The sequence below is a fragment of the Trachemys scripta genome, chromosome 5 (genome assembly GCF_013100865.1).
Source record: "Trachemys scripta elegans isolate TJP31775 chromosome 5, CAS_Tse_1.0, whole genome shotgun sequence".
NCBI classification, from domain to species: Eukaryota; Metazoa; Chordata; order Testudines; family Emydidae; genus Trachemys; species Trachemys scripta.
Genome location: NC_048302.1, coordinates 125897088 through 125918918, shown reverse-complemented (window position 1 = coordinate 125918918; position 21831 = coordinate 125897088). Strand labels below are relative to the sequence as shown.

Genomic DNA, 21831 nt, shown 5'->3' with positions numbered 1-21831 from the left:
TCGGCTGTTGTTTTCAGTTACTGAAGATGTGGTATGAACTGGACGAGAAGAGCCGGAGAAAATATCTAAAGAGGACATCTAAGTGTCCTGACCCCAGCCTGGCCGTCTGGCGTCCAGATATTTATTTTGCATCTGTTTCAGAAGCATTTGAAAGTGAAGTAGAGAATTACATCAGTGAATGGAATGCTCAGAACAACAGCAACTATGTAAAATCAGAGCTTTCTTGTGATAGGTAATAACCTTTATATATTTACAGTGCCTCTTTCCTTCCTTCCCCTCCCCCCTTCACACAAATAACACTGATTTGGATCCAGGATGGTAATGATAAAGTCTTTACCATCTGGTGGCTCTGTCTTGACCTTTGTGAAATGGGTTAGTGAGTCGCAGCCTGGTTCCTAGGAGACAAATGTGCTCAGCACAAAACCGTGGCCATAATTGGTACCTTTATGGTCATGCTCAACAGAGCTCCCAAAGACTGAATTTGCCATAGACACAGATACTCTTCTATGTGTAAAATGGGGATGATGGTAATGAACTCCTTTATGTAAAGCATTTTGAGATCTATGGATGAAAAGCGCTATACAAGAGCTAGGTGGTTTATTATTATCCTTAGAGATACTGCTCTCTCCAGAATAGGGTTGAGGTGCATCTGTTCTGTGGGTAGAGGGCTGATAATCCAACAACTTTCGCAAGCACTAAATTAACAAATGTGTTTGACATCAGAACTGAGTAGCAATATTAGGTTGTGTCCTTCAACCCTTACTTGTGCAACTCATCCTTGTTCTCAAGAGGACTACTGGTGTGAATAAGAGTTGCTGGAAGGCATTCTCTGTCAGTTGCAGTATTCTACATTGCGTAAATGCAGCAGGAAATGTAAAGCATTACAGTAATACTATATTAAAAACTTGCACTAATTCTCACTATACCTCAGTGAGATAGATAGGAATAGCAAGTAGTAGTAAATGTATCCCCTTTTTACAAATGGGGAAACTGAGACACAGAGGTTAGACTCATTCAAGGCTCCTAGTTCTATGCTCAGGTCAGTAGACTGTGCCTCTAAGGTTTAGATTATGCCTACACTGCCTGGGGGAGGTGTGATTCCCAGTGAGGCTAGACATACTCATGCTAGCTCAGCTTGAGTTAGCGTGCTAAAAATAGCATGGACGTTGTGGCAGTGGCTCAGGCTAGCTGCCAGAGTTCAAGCCTGCCCAACCCCTGGGTCTGAGCTTGGGTAGCTAGCCCAAGCCGCTCCAGTGCCGCAGTACCCACACTATATTTTTAGTATGCTAACTTGAGCTAGCGTGAGTCTGGGAATCGCACTTCCCCGCTGCATGTAGACATATCCTTAGAGTTAGATGAATTGGCTTACTATTTGTGGAGGACTAAGTGTTTGCAGACCCATCCATAGCACTGACTTTTCCAAAAGCAACTCTAGCTGTAAAACAGAAAAGACTTCTGGTAACCAGAGTCATCTGCAGTCTGCACCTGGTTTCCACTTTGTACAGTGTTGAGTTAAGCCTCAGTGTGCGATTATCTCTTGTCTGTCTTCAGATTAAACAGCTTGTTGCATTTGAAGTGGCAGAGGTCCCTGTGTGACCCAGGAGAAGCTGTGGGTCTCCTTGCTGCTCAAAGCATTGGGGAGCCTTCCACGCAGATGACTCTGAACACCTTTCATTTTGCTGGCAGAGGTGAAATGAATGTCACATTGGGTATTCCAAGGTAAGAAACACTTATTCCCTCTGGGTCTGTTATCCCTCTTGAAGCTTGTAGATCGTATCCATTAATAGTTACTGGAAACTGCACGTGTGAACTGAAAGCAGAACAATCCCTCTAGGTTACTGATCACTGGTCACTGTGTATGGAAAACAAGGGCGTTTAAAACTGTTGTAGATTGAAAGAAAAACAAATAAAGATGAATCACAGAAATTGGAGCTGGAACAGACCTATTAATAGCCATCTAGTCTAAGAGGAAATGCGGTTGAATATCCTTTTTGTTTTGTATTTTTAGTCAGTGAATCATTTTATTTCACATCATTTCAGGCCTCTTTGAATCGGGATGATATTCCAGTTGAGCGCTATATTCTGTTTATTCAGTATATATTTGATGATGGGGAAATGAATACCAAATTGAAATGCAACAAGTGTTGCACTGGCCATAGCTTTTAGCTGCACTCTGATTTGAGGGAGGTTCCAGGGAGTATTGCATGCTACCTCATTAAATGAACTGTATTCTTATTTGATTATATTATGCCCTTGTAGCTTAATTTGCGAGAGTATTTTCTATTAAAGGTTGCGGGAGATCCTGATGGTAGCTAGTGCTAACATTAAAACTCCAATGATGAGCGTTCCTGTGCTTAATACCAAGAAAGCTCACAAGAAGGTGAAAAGGCTTAAGAAACAGTTTACCAGAGTGTGCTTAGCGGAGGTAAGCCTCTCCTTTATGTCTTTGTGAATGTTTTGTGACTCCTTGTGGCCAAAAAAAAAAAAAAAAAAAAAAAAAGGTTCAGCAAAGTTGGTACACTATCAGTCTGTTCCTTAATAAACCGTTGCTTGTCCCAGATTTTTCCAGAGGGTGCAAGTTTGAATAGAATTGGAGGGAAGAAGACCTTGAAATTGATTTTGGGATTTGGAGGTCCTTTTATGATTATTCTTGCCTCCTGAGTTCATTGAATAATTAGATCATTGCAAAGAGGCTTTGATAAGTATCATAGAATATCAGAGTTGGAAGGGACCTCAGGAGGTCATCTAGTCTAATTCCCTGCTCAAAGCAGGACCAATTCCCAACTAAATCATACCAGCCAGGGCTTTGTCAAGCCTGACCTTAAAAACCTCTAAGGAAGGAGATTCCACCACCTCCCTAGGTAACCCATTCCAGTACTTCACCACCCTTCTAATGAAAAAGGTTTTCCTAATATCTAACCTAAACCTCCCACACTGCAACTTGAGACCATTACTCCTTGTTCTGTCACCTGGTACCTCTGAGAACAGTCTAGATCCATTCTCTTTGGAACCCCCTTTCAGGTAGTTGAAAGCAGCTATCAAATCCCGCCTCATTCTTCTCTTCTGCAGACTAAACAATCCCAGTTCCCTCAGCCTCTCCTCATAAGTCATGTGCTCCAGACCCCTAATCATTTTTGTTGCCCTCCGCTGGACTCTTTCCAATTTTTGCACATCCTTCTTGTAGTGTGGGGCCCAAAACTGGACACAGTACTCCAGATGAGGCCTCACCAATGTCGAATAGAGTGGAATGATCACATCCCTCAATCTGCTGGCAATAACCCTACTTATACAGCCCAAAATGCCGTTAGCCTTCTTGGCAACAAGGGCACACTGTCGACTCATATCCAGCTTCTTGTCCACTGTAACCCCTAGGTTCTTTTCTGCAGAACTGCTGCCTAGCCATTCAGACCCTAGTCTGTAGCAGTGCATGGGATTCTTCCATCCTAAGTGCAGGACTCTGCACTTGTCCTTGTTGAACCTCATCAGATTTCTTTTGGCCCAATCTTCTAATTTGTCTAGGTCCCTCTGTATGCTATCCTTACCCTCCAGCATATCTATCACTCCTCCCAGTTTAGTATCATCTGCAAACTTGCTGAGGGTGCAGTCCATGTCATCCTCCAGATCATTAATGACTGTATAAAGTAAGAAGTATGACTATATAAAATAAGAAGTACTTGAATTAAAATTAACTTGAATAAGAGCACTATCACAGGCTAGAAACTGACCAAAGGATGATGAAGAAAGGGTAATAATGGTGAATAACAATATGTTGAGGGGAAGGTCCACGCATTATCTCTGAGGCAGCCTGTCTTGGTCTTGCCACCTGTTCATTTTGTTAAGCTCTCGAATTAGAGATTTTCATTATCTTTAGCGTTTAGGAAATGCGTTAATCCTAAAGAGATTTGCACTAGAGCAGTGGTGGGCAACCTGTGGCCTGCGGGCCGCACGCAGCCCATCGAGGTAATCCATGGGCGAGCCGCGAGACAGTTTGTTTACATTGACTGTCCACAGGCACGGCCACTCCCAGCTCCCATTGGCTCGGAATGGCGAGCCGCAGCCACTGGGAGCTGTGGGTGACCAGGCCTGTGGACGGTCAATATAAACAAACTGTCTCGCGGCCCGCCAGCAGATTACCCTGACGGGTTGCAGGTTGCCCACCGCTGCACTAGAGGGACTAGCTATTTTTTTTTTAGGTTTTTCCCTAAGCTACTTGGGGCTGCTGTGCTGTGGAGGAGGAAAGCACTTGGGAAAATGAAGAGATCAGAGTCCGATCTAGTCTGTATTTCCCTTTTTTGACTGTTTCCCATGCTCCTCTAATGCCCTACCTTTTCCTGCTCCTGCTGCGGCATTGGGTCCCTTCCTAAAACTGGAAAACAGCAGAAGCAAATATAGGCTGCTGCTGTGTGCTGAGGACCTGACACATTCAATGAGCAAGTGAATGTGAGTCACTAGCTTGAGTCTGTTGGTGCCCTGAGGTAGGGGTGTGTGTGTGTGTGAGAGAGAGAGAGCTCTTCTGGCTTCTTGGAAGGAACAGGGGAAGGAGGTGAGGCAGTTTGGTCAGAGAAAAGGCAATGTGTATACAAATCTGTGGAGTTAAGTTTGAGCTGAAAGTGCCAAATCAGCATTACTCCTGGGGGAATTCTGCACCACTGCACATGCGCAGAATTCATGTCCCCCACAGATTTCTTTGCTTCCCCGCAGAAAAATGACTTTATGATGGGGAAGCAAAGGGAAGCCACAAGAGAGGTCATGTGACTCTCCCCAGCAGTATGTTTTGGGTGCCCAAGGCAGCCGGCAGAGAGAGAGAGAGATACCTGTGGGATGAGGGGCAGGAGTGGGGGAGACTGGTGGCTCCTACCCTGCACCGTGCTGGCTGGGCTGGGGAGGATGGGACTTCCTCTTCCCCTGTATAGCATCCAGGGCCGGGTCAGACCCACTCCCAGATTTATCCCCAGACTGCAGGAAACTCCACGAACAACCCCCCCTCTCCCCGTACACCCATTGCTCCTTAGCTGCAGGGGGAGAGATCACTGTATAGGGAGCTGCTTCCCCATCCACCCAACCCCTGTGCATTCAGACCCCCTTATACCCAGATCCTCCCGCGGAGCTTCCCCCCCAAAAAACCTCCCCTCCTCCCACAGAACCCCACTCCCTCTGCACTTGGACCATCCCGAAAAGCCACCCGCACTCAGATTCCCATCTCATTGCAGCTGGTTGGGGCTCACCTGGATCCTCACCCCACTGAGACCCATTACCCCAGCATCTGGACCCTCCACTGAATCCCCCACACCCAGCCCCCCATGCTGAGCCCCAACCACCTTCACGTGGACCCCGCTGCAGAGTTCCTTTACTGTTGTACCCAGAACCCCCCCCAACAAGCCTCTGTGCATCCAGAACCCCCCTGCATCGGGATCCCATCACTGAGCCACCCGCACCCAGATTGCCCCACATAGAACCCTCTGAACCCATACCTGGATCCCCCCACACTAAGCCCCTTCACACTTGATCTGGCCTTGCTAAGCCTGCCAGCTCACCTGGTGCACCTGGCATGGAGGGGCGGGGCCCTGTGGTGTTTCTGGGGCAGGCCCAGTCCTTGCGGAATTTTAAAATACTGTGTGCGGAATTTTTAATTTTTTGGCACAGAATTTTTTGGTGCAGAATGCCCATAGGAGTACAGGGTGTAGTCTCCTTCCCTATGTCCCCAAAGCCAGCATGCAGGGAGTGTTTGACAGCTTGCTACATGCAACTTGTCTCCTGGGGAGTGGATGAAATGCCTTGCTTGGAGGAGGCAGAATCTTACTCGCTGCTATTTCAGGTCTTGCAAAAAGTTGAAGTTGAGGAGTCTCTGTGCATAGAAGGGAAACTAAGCAAACACCGTCTCTACCAAATCAAATTTTATTTCCTGCCATATGAATACTATCGGGAGGAGAAGTGTCTGAAGCCGAGGGACATCTTATACTTCATGGAAACACGGTCAGTTCACTTTCAAATCTCTCCGCGGTTCAATCTTCACTCATCCCAGCTGCATAGTCCTAAGGTTCGTTCTAGGCTGCCGGATTTTGCCAGTGCTGCTTGAGGCTTCCAGTTTTGGACACTCATGAAGGGATCTGTGCAGTAATGTTCCCTGGGCTAATAAACGGATTTAAATGAAGAATGGCAAAGGTTTCAAAATAATAAACTGTAGAGAGCTGCACATGCATTTTATAAGTAGTTTGTATATGGGGAGGGGCTGAATTTTCAACTGTTCTCTACTGACACGCCTAAAGAATAATTTGTATAATCAACCCCCTCATCCGCATGTGTAGTATCTATTGCAGTTAGGATCGTTGAATTATAAGGGATTCTATGACTCTCTCTGATCAAATAGGAACTTTCTCACATCAGTAACATTTCAGGAGAGGCTGATTTTCAGTGTTTATTACCAAATGTGGCATGGCTGAGAGCAGATGGTTTCACTGGGGAGACTGATCCCTTCCATCAGATCACTTAATCCAAACTTTACATATACAGTAAAAGAAAACCCAAGAGGAACCATGCTACAGTTGTTTGAAAGCTGTTTGGGTTGCGTGACGAGGGATACTTCATCACCATTCCAGCATTCTTTGTTCTTCCCTCAGGCAGTGTTAGCTCAGACTGAGACTTTAATAAAAAAAATGTCTTGATCACTCTCATTGCTAAAAAATGTGACTGTGATCATAAACCAGCAGCACTGAAAACTGCTCTCCTACCTCTCTTTCAGTTTGATAGCCCACTGATCTTGATAGGTGAGCTAATTGTTTGTTTAAGCTTTAGATAGGTGGTTTCATATGTAATTGAAAGAGACACAACATCATTCTTGGGAAGAAAAAAAGGAGGGGTGGGAGGAAAAGCAAAATAATTTGTCCCACCTTAAATTTGTCCCACCCTTTACATGCATCAATGAGTTTGTCCTCTGCTTCTGAATTGACTGGCGTCCTGAACAGAACATACGCATCTTGCAATGCCTGGAAGATGTTTGTGGTACTTCTGAGCATGGAGATTTTGCACTGCATTTTCTTTTAGATTCTTTAAAATCTTGCTGGAAACGATTAAAAGGAAGAGTGCAAAGCTGGCATCTTTCAATGTGGTCAATACTCGTAAGGCAACTCGGAGGGATCTAGATGGCAGTGGCGGAGAATCCCAAGAAAACCAGGTGGGGAAAAAACGAGTTTCTTAGAAAATCCCTTTACATTTTTCTTTGTGAGCTCAGCTCACCATTAAAATGCTATTATCCATAGAATGCTAATGCTTGTCACGTATAGTGCTTTATATGACTATACAAATACTATCTCCATTTTTGAAGCACTAATAATTCTCTAAAGATGCCCTTTATGTATATTGACAAGGGTCTGAAAAGCCAATTTGGTGACACACACTCTGCTCAGAATGACAGTCCCAGAGTGTGGCATGGAAATGAATAGCTTACTATAGTTTGGCAAACTAAGGTCTACTAAACTCCACGTCCCTTAGGATTTACTGGATGAAAGTGTCCGGCTGGCTTTAGCCCTAGTGATTGCTGCCCTTGCTTTGCTCTTGGGTTGAGGACCTAAGGGTGCAGCATTTTTCAAAGCCTGCTGGCCAGCTCTCTGTTTCATGTGAAGGCTTTGGGTGTTGGCTAAACAGGGTGATAGTGGATGTATCCTCTACAGAATTGTCTCTTGTTTAATGCCTGAAAGTATTGCCAACTGGGCTTTGTTGCTCTTGTATAATAGGATTCTGAGTGTGACTTCTTGTACTAAATATTTGTCTACTTACATTGAAAACAGTCTCAGGTGGAAGGATAGGAGAATGTTGCGTTCCAAAGGTTTAGCAGAGTGCTTTTAGTTCAGGGGAAGCTTCCAAGTGGTCAGGCTTTTTCTTGTCTAACATGGGGCATATTCCAGGACCAGAATCAAAATAGAGAATCCGCTTGTGCTTCTCACTTGTAACGGTTCTCCAGACACAGGATGATCATGAAGCTGACGAAGAGGAAGCAGGGAGGCTCATTGATGGTGAAGCAGATGAAGGAGATGCTGATGCTACAGATACAAAACGAAGAGAGAAGCAGGAAGAAGAGGTAATGACTTTGGGACCAATTCTAGAGAGGTGCTGAGGACTTGCAACTGCCATTGACTTCATTAGAGCTGGTTCAGAGAATTTCCATCAAAGCAAAATGTCAAACAAAAATGGGAAAGAAATTGTGAAAACGTTTTCCTGTTTTCTGATCAGCTCTATGCTTTGGTGGGAGTCGCAAGTACTTAGCATCCTTGGAGATTTGACCCATTCTGTGAAATGATTGGCCCGGAACCTCACCTTGCATCAGAGATTAGGTATAAACCACCTTGTCAATCTGGACACCATTTGTCCAGTATTCATTAATCTGGTAGACCAAAAAATATAGAAACTAGAGATGACAAAGACTTGGTGGATTTTCTAGTCCGTCCCCTGCTGATGTACGATTGATGCATCTGGTAGCCAAGTTGTCCTTGCAGTAATTCAATCTAAATTTACTTAATTTCATCCCATTACTTCAATTTATAACTCTTCTACAGAATTAAACAAATCCCCTCCTTATGTGTTTATATTGTTAACATGTCCCCTATTGTATAGCTATTTTAAGGCCTATATCTATCATTTCAGTGTAAGGGTGAACTAGTTGAAATATGTGGAGTTCCTTTAGTCACTCATAGAAACATTGCTCTCTTCCCAGGATCCTTGAGGAAACAGCCATATTTTGCATGATGGTGGTGTACATTTGTGTGTATGTGTATGAGACACAGTCTGAAGTTAATAACACTGAGAAATCATGTCACGATTGCAAAGAAATTGAGACTAAAATGAATGCGTACCACTTTCTTTATAGACAAAACCTGCCTTTTAAAGGGTTAAAAGTGAACTTCATGTCAACCTGTCAGTCAGGAAGATCACTTCCACAGTGAGGGGTTTGTGTGAACAAAACTGCTTCCCGCAGTGCTCTCCACATATATGGGGTATAGATTGGATTTTAAGCATATAATCTCTGCAGGTTGATTATGAGAGTGAGGAAGAGAACAGTGAGGAAAATGGTGACGAAAATCCAGAAGAGGAAGAAGGCACACTGCATGATGATAAAAGGGCTGAGGATGCTGAAGAAGGGGATCAGAATGAATATAATTATCAGACTAAAAAAGAAAAAGGACCCAAACCAGAGCATTCAACACAGCTAAGAGTTAGTGCTGTGATGAGCAGTCATCCGTCTATAGTCAACTACACGTATGATATGGAAAATGAGCTCTGGTGTGAGGTAAGATGGTGGTGACTGGAAAACTTCTGCGTGTGTGTGTGTGTGTGTGTGTGTGTGTTGATATCTTCAAAGCTACAGTGCACAGCTACTATAATGCAAAAAATAAATAAACCTCTCTAGTAGAATGCTACTTCTCTGTCTCAGCACTACTGTTATTCACTTGCAGATAGGATGTCTATCCAGCTCATGCATGTAAGCAGACATTTCCTGGCTGTAGATTTGAACTTACAGGAGATGGCAGTATTTTTTCTAGTGGCAGTTAACAAGTTTTCATTCTGCCTCAAGCTTTTTCTTAATACACACCTAGGTCTTTCCATATGCGGGATGATGGTTGACATTACCATGGGAGACTATTTGGGTGTGCTATAAAGGCAGATAAAAGCAGGGCAGCAATAGGCTTGTGTGTGTTCAGAGCAGGGAAACCTGCATAATCCTCCAAAGCCCACGTCCAGCAAAGAAGACACGTGTTCATTGAGGTGTGTGAAACAAGCATGCAGCTTTGCAGCTGTAAGATTTGGCTTAATCGGACTGAGCAGTAGGTAAAGAGATCCTCTGTGTGGCTGAAACAAGAGCGAAATTGTTTAGAGCTCATGTCAGTAAGACCTTAGCTGCAGTGAGTGAGTGAATAGGCCTGGAGTGTATTGTTTCCTGTTAATACCCATCTGTTGGAAGCTGTATCATCAGGATCTGTCCATTTCTAAATAAATGCGTACTAGGATAAATGTGTTTTTTGTAAATCTCATTCCCCTAAAAAGAAAGAACCCAGTGTTTGACCTTTATCTCCCTGCCCTCTGACTCAGTCCAAGACTGCATTGTTCTTCTCTTCTAGGTTTCACTGAAGCTTCCTCTGATGAAGGCATACTTTGACCTCTCCTCCATCCTAACGTCCCTCATGCAGAACACAGTTGTCCATGAGACAAAGGGGATCACGCGGTGCTTCTTAAATGAAAGCACCAATAAGAAAGGGGAGAAAGAATTTGTTTTAAACACCGAGGGAATAAACCTTCCAGAGCTATTCAGATATGCTGATGTATGTAACGTGTTTATAAACCCTGAGACTTCTGTAATTGTTGTGTAATGTTCTAGGGAAAAAACTGGGAGGCGGGTACCTACCTCCTCCATTGACTTTCATTGGGCGCTAGGCACCTAATTGCTTTTTGACCCTCTGGAAATCTCCCCCCAGCAGGTTCAAAATGCATGTGCCGCATCTCCCTCAAGTGAACTCTTAAGTCACTTTCTGATCACTTCAGATGGACTTTTGTGCAGAGGCACAGAGTATCTTATTGCCAAGATAATGACCAAAGAGGCTCCACTCTCCTTGCAGCTGTCTCTGAAAGTGTTACTTGAGGGAGCTCTCCCATCTAACTGAATCACAGTAGTTGGAGATGAATAGATCTGTTATGCTGCCTACCCCATCTCCCTACAAGTTCAGGATTGTTGCATGCAGTGCGTGCTCCAGTGCTTGTCTGAGAGTTTCAGATGTCTCAAGCATCATGCTTTCCATTGTGTCAGAGACTTTTCCATAGTTCAATAGATCTCATTGTTGGGAATTCCATCAGAAATTGTTACATTTTTTTCTTTGCTTAATTTCCATCCCTTACACCCGGTGATGTAAATGGTGATGAAGTTGTTGACTTGGGTATACAACTATATGTGCATTTTCTCTATGGCTAATGCTGTGCCGGCATCTGATCATGTTGTAATTGACTATATTGGTTCTCCTTGAGGTAATTTGAGCAAGTGGAGAATTGGAGAAAAATTATCGCAGCTTATCTGGGGGAGGTACAGTGACTGGAGTAATAACTTACACCTGTCTTCCTTGCCTCCAGCTTTTGGACCTAAGCCGGCTTTATTCCAATGACATTCATGCAATGGCTAAGACCTATGGAATCGAGGCTGCCCTGAGGGTGATTGAAAAGGAAATTAAAGATGTGTTTGCTGTGTATGGTAAGATAGTGTTGTTAGATCAGCTGAGTTAGTCTTGTGGTTCATTTGATTTTTCGTTAAGATGGGAAAACTTTGCCACTGGAAATAGGTTTGGAAAGTGACCTCTTTGCATTAGCTACTCCTTCACTTGTGTATTTTCAGTCTCTTCTTTGAATCTATAATTGATGTATCTAACTTCTCATAATGAAAATCCATCCTCATGACATGTGAGCATCTTCTCTGAGATAGTTTTCTCATTTAATTGATTGGTTTCCATTTATTCCTCAGTAAAATCACTGGAGGATATTGACTCTATTTTCATATATATATCCTCCAGTGATTTTACTGAGGTGCATATGTGTGTATATAATATAAAATATTATGATGGCATTAGCCATTTCACCTTAAAAGTTTTGATGGACAAAGTAAAAAGGGTTTATTTAAAAATAAATTATTTATTTTTAAATAAACCCTTTTTACTTTGTCCATCGAAACTGTTCAGGTGGCATTAGCCATTTCAGCTTAAGTGCCTGCCTACAGAGATTTGTCTTTCAGTACTAACTGGCCCATGTCTTACTATGAATTACAGCCAGTGAAAAGAGGGGAGGCTGTTTTGGACTTAGTCGGCAAATGCCTCTGTAGTAACTGCTCACTAATATCCCCATTTTTATTAATGCCTGACTTTCTTCGTGCTATTTAAGAGCCCTGGGATATTTGTTGGTAGAGGCTGTTAACAGACTTCACCATCACACTGTATAAATGTCCAAAGCGCCATCGTAATTATGTGGTATACACCTGCTGGGGTAAAGCCTCTGACCTCCTGCGCATGTGTAACAATTCCCCAATAACAAAGCTCTGATGTTCTACCGCACAAGATTTAGGGGAAACCATGTGGGGAGGCAGGGGGCAGAGCTCTGTACTGTAGCGGCTGGACCAGAAATGACTTAGCCAACTTTGGCTGAACAAAGATGATGCATGTATTATTGCTATCGTTTTAAAAAATATGTACTACCCCAAAAGACTCGCATACTGTTGTCATACATGATGAAACAATTGGGTAGCTAAAGCATAATTACCATTATAGTCTCTCTGCAAATGCATTATTTCATGCAACAAAGAGGAGGTCTGATAGTGTTGCAGGGAATGGTTGATGTCAGTTACTGAAAGGAGAAGCACCACTGCATCATTAGTGACTAACTTGTGTCGTGGTGAAGGAAATAGAGATTCTTACCCACCCCATTGACTAGACTATAGGGATTTAACTTAGTGCTGGTTAGTTCTTGAATGTTCTCACGTTCCCTTTTCCTGCATTGTCAGGTATTGTGGTAGATCCTCGGCACCTTTCTCTTGTGGCAGATTACATGTGTTTTGAAGGTGTTTACAAACCACTGAATCGTTTTGGAATGCAGTCCAACTCCTCCCCTCTGCAACAGATGACGTTTGAAACCAGCTACAAATTTTTGAAGGAAGCGACAATGATGGGTAAATAGTTTTAGTTGAATTCTAAGTCTCTGCGTTACTACTGCTGCATTTCACATCTGCTTGGTTTCCCTTTATAACTCTCCACTCTACTGAGAGATATTTAACTACATTTTAAAACTCTCTACAGATTAAAATGTTAATGAGCTCCTTGCACGACAAAAAGTTTGAGTTAAATTGGGATGCTCTTTTTAATATAGTGCTGACAGCTGAAATAAGAAGACTCCCCCATGGTGTGGTTTGTGGAGTCTAACATTCTTTCAAGAATCAGATAATGCTAGTCTGTAATACCTTGGATGGTCTTCTGTCATTTCTATTGGGCTAAATACATGTAACCTTTTGTCCTTGGGGTGAGAAGTATTGAAAGTGCATAGCATAGTGGGTGGTGCTTGGTGTTCCGATCTCTACTATAGCTGTGCAAGCAAATAGCTGTCTCTGATTTCAGTAACAAATAAAGCCTCTTTGTTAGCTAATTGCATAAGACAGTCATAACTGTTCTGTTTCAAAGCAAATAGTTGTTCTTTGAACAATTGTCTATGTGCCCCAAGCATTCAAAATCAGATTCTTTTGTCCTGCAGTGCCCTAAGTCTCCTTGTGGGCCCCCATCCAAGGGTCCAGCTGTCCCTTGGTTCCTTCTTGCTACCTATGACATCAGTGAACTTTTGTGATCTTTCTTAGGCTAGTAAGTGGTGGTTTCTCTTGTTATACTCCTGTTGGCGTTTGAAAAAAACTTTTTTTCTAATAGATTAAGGGACAGCCCCCATAACAGGATCTAGCTACTATGTCTGAGACAACGTCACGGGGGTTTAAAGCTGCCCATCTGGAGATGTAGCTGTTGTGCCTTTTTGCCTTGGAGAAGTGCACGCTGTTGTTAGATGCTCAGTCTGTTGCCCTTTTCCCCCACTCAATGAGATCCTCTTCAAAACTTGAGATAGACGGGCCCACTAAGCCTGAACCAGGCCTCCTCAGCTAGTGCTCCTGTGAGCTGTGGCTGTACTGTAAGCTCCTGGGCTCACTTTTCATTGAAGAGATCAAATCGTTTGACCAGCAAGTCCAGCAAAGAGCCAAAACCTCTTCCACCCATCCTTCAGAAAGGGGTAGGCAGGAGGAGTGAGCGCAGGCATAGGTCACCCTCTCGGATGCCAATGAGGCAAAAACCACACCAGGTCATTGTGTCACTTCATGCCACTCGGCCAAAAGCCAGTCACAGCCCAAATTGGGTCCCTCTGATGCCAAACCCATTGTATTGCCTGAATCTGTGGTCCACACTTCTCCCAGGACCAACTTTTCAGTACCAATGTTGACACACTTGGTGCTGAGTACTCTGGTGCCCATGACTCCAATACCTATCTCTACGGTGCAGATGTTTCTCAAGAGATATTGCAAGGACTGTGCGACCAGAAACATCTTTGCCCTCCTCTTCTGCCATTAGAGGTCCTTCTGCTTCAATACTGATTATTAACATACAATGGTACAGATGAGCACTCCAGCTCATGTTGTGGGGTCGGGGGTTTAAGATCACCATAGGATACAAGATAGGGTAGCTTCCCCTTTAGAGGAGGATTATTCATTTTCTTCCTGTCCTTCTGAGTATAATAGAGATGTCCCCATTCACCTCAATCTTGCTTTTATGAGCCTTCCTGGCCTGCTGGGGAATCCAGGAATCACCCTTACAAATACTGACACTAGGGATCATGTGGGGGACATTCAACCACCATACCTCATAAGACCTGCAGCTCCTTACCCCTACAATGTACAGTCATGGTCTTGAATACCTTCCTCTACTTCCTTCCACTGCAAAACATGGTAGGTCCACTCAGAGAGTCAGTTGGTATAGCCCCACCACCTGCACCAGTGAGAACATGACAGTGAGGAGAAACACCTGCAGAAAACAGAAGAGCCACCAGGGGAGTAGTAGTTTCCAGTTCAGGAGGCCTTCTGCCTCTCCTCCTCTGCTGCACATTCCACATCTAGCTCACAACAGCAACTTTGACATCATCAAGACTCAATCGAACCATTACCCTCCCCACCTTTTTTATTTTGGGAGGCTTGGACTCGGATCACCTTGGACCAATCTGGGACTCGGCATTGACCGAGAAGTCCAAAGTGTTGCCGATGAAAAGATAGAATTCTTACAGGAGCTGTGTTAGATTTGAGACCAGCAAGAGTTTATCTACCACAAAATAGGGTCCATATCATGGTAGACCTCACCCAGGGATGTCTGTAAGAGCATGCCTCAGATTTCTTGGACACATGGCTTAGTGCACTGAAGTCACACAGCATGTCAGCCTTCTCCTGTGTTTCATAGAAGATTGTCTGTATATCTACCCAGCAAACATTAGCCTCCCCGAGCCTGTGGTTCATGACGCTATTGATGTCAGAGCAGGTATTCTAGTGTAGAACTATTGTGAGAAAAGAATCAGGTCCACATTTTCCACAGACGTAAATTCAATCCAAACAGCAGGTGGCAACATCTGTCTTTAGATGGCAGGTCTGACTCTTTGTAAACAAAATAAATACTTGGATCATTAGCATTTTTGTAACCTGTGAAAGACCTTTGGAAATGGCTCTAATCTGATTTTTATTGAACTCTTTGGTTTAGGTGCCCATGATGAGTTGAGGTCTCCTTCTGCATGCCTGGTGGTAGGAAAAGTTGTCAAAGGAGGGACTGGTTTGTTTGACCTCAAGCAACCCCTTACATAGTGTTTTGCCTCTATTATTTAAAAAAAAAATTAAGTGTGGCCATCACAAGAGATGTACCTGCACTGCAGTTGTTTGCGAAGCCTTTGCTGAAATGTCAAAACCAATGAATGTTTGTACAAGTCCATTAATGATATCTTCGGGGTGTGGAGGGATTCTCTATAATGTATCTCCAGTTATTCTCTTGATCGCCAGTGGGTTTGTTAACCTAACTAAGTGATGTACTTTGACTGTAAAGTATTTGATGGGAATATTCATGCCTAAAAACTATCCTCTGGCCTAGCACCCTTCCTTCTGTCCCTCTGCCCCCTGTTCAGTAGTGATCAAAATGAAATAATTGTTATACACTGGAGAGAGATGAACAACGCTGTGTGTGTCTGATTAGGAGCCAGGTGTAGCATTTGACATGTACAATTTAAAGGGGAGAGTCTGCTCGCATATCTGAGGTATCTGCAGCATTTCCAGTCTATCTGGATAGGCCTTGGGTACCACATTGCTCTGTCACATAACTGTACCTAATCCTATTTTAAATAGTTCTGGGACAAACTCACAAGTGGGCCTGAGGAGCAAGCAGTGTGTTGACAGGAATGAAACTTGTGTGCAGGAGACAAGTCCTGTTTTTTTATTGTATTTATTTGTACTATACTGTTATGATTTTTAAAGAGATCCAGGGCACCTTTTCCTCTTCGCTCCAGTCATTAAAAAGAGTGTGTCTGTGACAATTAATGGGCTCTCTGGCTAAGACCATGATTTGAATGCTGTGTATTCACTAGTTCTTTTAGACCATTCCAATATCTGTGCTTGCCCCAAGCAGAACTGTCCTCAATGAAATGTTGTTTCCTCTTGCGTTAAGATATCTCCCTAAAGCAGCTGGAGCAAAGTGAACTGCTGCAAATGTGATTGCACAAAGCAAGCATGTAATAATATTATAAAGCAGAGTTTAAACTCCTACAGTAAAAGCTTTTTTTATCTGGCATGTTGGGGGAATGGAGGGTGCCAGTAGGTGAAAAATTCCAGTTAACTAAGAGGGAGGGAGTTTGGGTGCAGGAGGTGTTTCAGGGTGCTGGATCCAGGGGGCACTGACCTTGGGCAGCTCCCTGCAAGCGGCCATCTGTTCCTGCTGTTCCTAGGCAGAACTGCCTCGCCATGAGCGCTGGCTCTGCAGCTTCCATTGGCCAGGGGAACAGCCCAAAGTGAGCGCCCCCTGGATCTGGCACCCTGAGCCCCTGACCCGAACCCCCTCCCACACCCCAAACCCTTCATGGCCGTTTCTCCGCCTAGGAGCAGCAGGAACATGTCACCACTGCCAGGGAGCCACGCGGAGCCAGGTAGGGAGCCTGTGGGCCCCATGCCAACCAGATTATAAACCAGACTTTCTATGAAGATTAGAAATGCCGGTTTATAGAACTTTCTGGTTGGTACAGGGCCGGATAACACAGCTTTTACTGTATTTTGGTTTAACATTATTCTTTGTAAGGGAGGATCTGTAATAAAGGACATCAAGTCAGATGTTGGAAAAACACCTTTGTGTAGTTTCTCTTTGCTGTGGAAGCTCTAGCATCAGCATGCAGGATCTTTTACTTCCCAGCAACAAGCTAATGCAGGAGTGCCCAGACTGTGATGCTGAGAGCCATGTTAGCCACTTATCGGGAGTAGTTAGGGTGATGTAGTGTCCGTGTAGATGCTGGGTTCCTTATATCGGCTGTTGGCTGTCATTGTCATGGCATGGAGCCATGAAATTGACAAAAAAGCCAGGCTGTCACCCCGATGCAGGTGAGATGCTCCAGCTAGAACCCTGCTCCCAGCTGGGCTGTGCCTGCCACCCTGGGTTCTGGCTCCCCCAGTCTGGCTGCTGCCTGGGCTCCCAGCTGGGCTGTGACCACCCAGCTCCCCAGTGGGATCCCGGCTACGGCAGCGTAAGCTGGCGTGGCCATCCCTCTGGATCTGTGTCTGAGGGAGGCCATGCCTCGGGGCAGTTTGGTCTGCTAGAGTGACTTCCCAAAGGAAGTGAAAACAAAAAGGGGGGAATTAGCGGTTCTCAATGGGCCCCGGCCTTCAAGCAGGGCAGGGCCGGGCCATAAACAGTCTGGACTCTGGCCAGCAGTCAGGCACAGCAGTCAGCAAACAGGGCTCTGGCCTGCAGTCAGGCAGAGCTGTAGCAGTTTATTAGCCCAGCTGTTAAACAAGGCAGGGCAGCAAACAGTCAGGGCTGTAACTCCAGCCTCGTCTGGGGGCTCCAGCAGGGGTGAGCGCCAATCACCATCTGTGGGGCTCAGCTAGGGCTGACTGAGGAGCGCAGGCCCCCTGGCCTAAGGAGAGGGAGTACTGATACCCCAGGGGTGAGGTGGCAGGGGGTCACGGGCCCGCCCATCTCCACTGCATCACAGTCCAGGGCCCTAACGGTCGCAAAGTTGGGGATGAAACGTCTAAAGCCCACATGTCCTAGAAACTGCCAGACCTTAGTAGTGGGAGCTGGATGGTCGTGGATTGCCTGGACTTTCCCAATAAGGGGGCACAGCTTGCCTCGTCCCACGGTGTAGCCTAGGTATGTTGTTTCTTGCCACCCGATTCAGCATTTCTGTGGGTTCGTGGTGAGACCGGCCTCCCAGAGGGTTCTCAAGACCGCCACCACCTGGTTTAGATGGTCCTCTCAGTGATGGCTGTAGATTACTATGACGTCCAGGTAAGCGGCCGCGTACTCAAGGTGAAGCAGGAGGAGACGATCCATCAACCTCTGGAATGTCCCAGGGGCACCATGCAGTCCAAAGGGCATTCGGGTAAAATAATAGAGCCTGCTTGGGGTGATGAAGGCGGTTTTCTCCTTCGATTCCAGCATCAGCGGCATCCGCCAATACCCCTTGGTTAAATCCAGGTTGTCGATATACTGGGCTTCCCCCAGCCTGTTGAGTAATTCATCCACCCAGGGCATTGGGTAGGCTGGCCTTTTCTCCGAGGACCAGGTGACATTCAGGCTGTCACCTGATCCCTGCCCTCAAAGCCATCACCTAGGAGACAGCTAATAGTCCTAGAGGGGGACTACTCCCACCTTTTAAAGGACCGTCCTACCCTGTGATACAGATGTCTATCACCAAAAAAAATTATTTCATTGCATTGGGCCCATCCAGTTAAAAACTTTTGGCCTCCTATTCAGCAAGTCAACATCCCTCTAGTTTGCCATGTGGAACAATTTGGAATGAGCAGCATCAATTTATTCCTTGCAGCTTCTGTATGTAGACCAGGCCTCAGAACATAACATAAGAGCGTCCATATTGGGTCAGACCAAAGGTCCATCCAGCCCAGTATCCTGTCTACCGACAGTGACCAATGCCAGGTGCCCCAGAGGGAGTGAACCTCAGCTGTGTTAGGAGCCTCATTCTCTGTGGTCTGTGTTCTCTGTGAACTATGCACAGGGAGGATCCCATTACCGTTTACTCATAAAAGTGTTAGCACAGCAATCCTGTTAGTTATCATTAAATATAGATAATTGTATGTTTATAGTGTCCTGTCTATTTATGGAAATGTCAGATAAAACATTTTATAATGGGTCCCTGGCGCTTACCTGAGTTTAATGACCATTATCTCTGAACCGTTCCTGTTTTTTATTGATATTTTGAAATCAGATGACATTGTTGCTTTGGGATGTAACTCTGCTGCTTCTCTGAGGAATCCTCACTCATTTTGTTGCCTGTTTCCTTGTCCTCTGCCAACAGAGCTGCCCACAGTCTTGGACGGATGTTCTTTGCTTTGGAATTCTTAAAAATTGAAATAATGTACTAACGATTTTTTGTGTAATCTCACTGATCTTAGCTTGGTGATAAAGTGACTTGGGATACACTCTGTGAAACAGAACTGGATTTAATTTTTGTTTTGAAAGTAACCAGGGCAAAGCTAAGCTTTGTTGGTACCCTTGGTGAAGAAATTTTGGTGTATCCCCAAGTCGGCAAAAGGGCTCCTTACGTTTTCATTTCCCCTTGCCTGGATTGTTCTCATCTCCAATCCCTTATTTGGGCTATGATCCCATCTCTTTCCTCTCAACTACGTTTTAGATATGTGTATGCCATCATCAAAGATAAGGAACCTTCCTTTTATCACCACTTAATGGCTGAAGTGATAAAGGTCTAGGCTCTCTGAGGTAAAGGATCAGAGTTCTAATCCTGGCTAATGTACATACATGGTAGCAGATTCATTACCTGCTCATTGGTTTTGGTGATGTGGAGAAATGCATCTAGGTCAAGTCCTGGCTGGTGTTCAATTTAATAGAACTATCTGGTTTTTAAGATTAACATCATTACCATCTACTGTCAGAAGTCTCCTGGATTCTGAATACCTTCTGGGTATGCTGGGTAAGTCAGATGTGTTCTAGTGTTGTGAGAGTAGCCTGGGGGCCAAGAACTCTTGAGTTTTGTCCTGCCTGTGACATTAGTTCACTCTGTGACCTTGGGTAAGACACTTAACACCTATGACTCAGGCCTGGCCTACACTAGGAAATTAGGCCGGTATAATGGCGTTGCACAGAGGTGTGAAAAATCTAAACCGACCTAATTCTTCACGTAGACAGTGCTAGGTCAACAGGAGAATTTCTTTGTCAGAGAGATGCATTCCTTTGTAGATGTCCCTTCCCTCCGCACACCTCCTGCATGTTTGTCAAAATGTTTTTCTGAGAGTAACCAGGAAGGGAAACATTAGTAGAGTCCTGCAAATCTGCGGGTATCCACTTTCTATCATGGATCATTTTTGAGGATAGCAGCTCGGCTGAGGTCACAAATTTTGTTTCTGCGCAGGGCGGAGCTGTAGCACAGACTCACCAGAGTAGGTGGAGGGACCCAGGCTCCCCACAGCTGCCATCACGACACTCCCTGACCCGCCTCCGACCGGGGGAGGAGGGGCATACTGCACAACGGGTATGCAGGGTCGATGTTGGACAAGGATACCTATAAACATTACTATGGGGTCTAAGGTTCACTCTGATTCGCATTGACAATAAAGAGCAGCTCTTTTGTGAAAGCGGAGTCTAAAAATGCCATTGCAGGGATGCTTATTGTCACTGTGACTTCATATCAGTTCAGTTTTCAGGCAGAAGCTGTTTTTCCTACAGTTGTGGAAGATCAGCTGAGCAAGAAAGGGTGGAGATTCAGAAGGTGGAAATAACTTCGATGATGTTTCTTTAAATAAAACCTTTACATTCACATATTACTGTGTCAGGGTGAGTCAGCGTCCCATTGTTGCAGTTTGTAAGTCATCCATTGTATGCATGGGTGTGGGCCAGCCTTCAGGAGTCTCCTGATCTGTAACTTTTTAAAGCCTGACACTGCTTAGAAAATAATCTTCTGTAGTAATCAGGGTGGTTTCCGAGTATTGGTCTAACATCTATTTATTGATGCAATGATGAAAATGAATGAACGGGTGCTCAGCCCCCTTTATCTCTGAACGGTGTGGTGTCTATGGATGGAATATGTCAAGTGCCCTGATTTCCTCTCCTCTGGAAATGGTTCTTTCTTGGTAGTGCTCCGACTAATGCAGCCCAATATGCCATTAGCCATCTTGGCAACAAGGGCACACTGTTGACTCTCATCCAACTTCTCGTCCACTGTAATCCCCAGGTCCTTTTCTGCAGAACTGCCGCTTAGCCAGTCAGTCCCCAGCCTATAGCAGTGCCTGGGATTCTTCTGTCCTTGGTGAACCTCTTCAGATTTTTTTTAGCCCAATCCTCCAATTTGTCTAGGTCGCTCTGGACCCTATCCCTACCCTCCAGTGTATCTACCTCTCCCCCCAGCTTTGTGTCATCCACAGTCCATCCCATCATCCAGATCATTAATGAAGATGTTGAACAAAACCGGCCTCAGAACAGACCTCTGGCACTCTGCTTGATACTGGCTGCCAACTAGACATCAAGCCATTGATCGTTACCCATTGAGCCCAACAATCTAGCCAGCTTTCTATCCACCTTGTAGCCCATTCATCCAATCCATACTACTTTAACTTGCTGGCAAGAATACTGTGGGAGACTATATCAAAAGCTTTGCTAATGTCAAGATCTGTCACTTCCCTCATATCCACAGAGCCAGTTATCTCATCATAGAAGGCAATCAGGTTGGTGAGGCATGACTTGCCCTTGGTGAATCCATGTTAACTCTTCCTGATCACCTTCCTCTCCTCCAAGTGCTTCAAAATGGATTCCTTGAGGACCTGCTCCATGATTTTTTCCAGGGACTGCAGTGAGACTGACTTGTCTGTAATTCCCCGGATTCTCCTTCTTCCCTTTTTTAAAGATGGGCACTATATTTGCCTTTTTCCAATCATGAGGGACCTCCCTTGATCGCCATGAGTTTTCAACGATAATGGCCAGTAGTCTGCAAGCACATCAGCCAACGCCCTCAGCACCCTTGGATGCATTGCATCAGGCCCCATGGACTTGTGCATGTCCAGCTTTTCTAAATAGACCTTAA

General features: G+C 44.8%; 1 protein-coding gene across 1 annotated transcript in view; it reads left to right on the top strand.

Annotated features, from left to right (window-relative positions):
- The window catches only part of POLR1A (RNA polymerase I subunit A), a 53138-nt gene extending 36231 nt beyond the window's left edge, over positions 1-16907 (top strand). Inside the window, exons 24-34 of the mRNA XM_034771360.1 lie at positions 18-232; positions 1552-1719; positions 2290-2425; positions 5816-5973; positions 7042-7171; positions 7958-8074; positions 9023-9280; positions 10110-10310; positions 11110-11227; positions 12524-12688; positions 15288-16907. Of these exons, the coding sequence (XP_034627251.1) occupies positions 18-232; positions 1552-1719; positions 2290-2425; positions 5816-5973; positions 7042-7171; positions 7958-8074; positions 9023-9280; positions 10110-10310; positions 11110-11227; positions 12524-12688; positions 15288-15388 (1767 nt within the window). The 3' untranslated portion in view covers positions 15389-16907. The remainder of the gene's footprint in view (positions 1-17; positions 233-1551; positions 1720-2289; positions 2426-5815; positions 5974-7041; positions 7172-7957; positions 8075-9022; positions 9281-10109; positions 10311-11109; positions 11228-12523; positions 12689-15287) is intronic.
- Positions 16908-21831: the final 4924 nt, after the last annotated feature.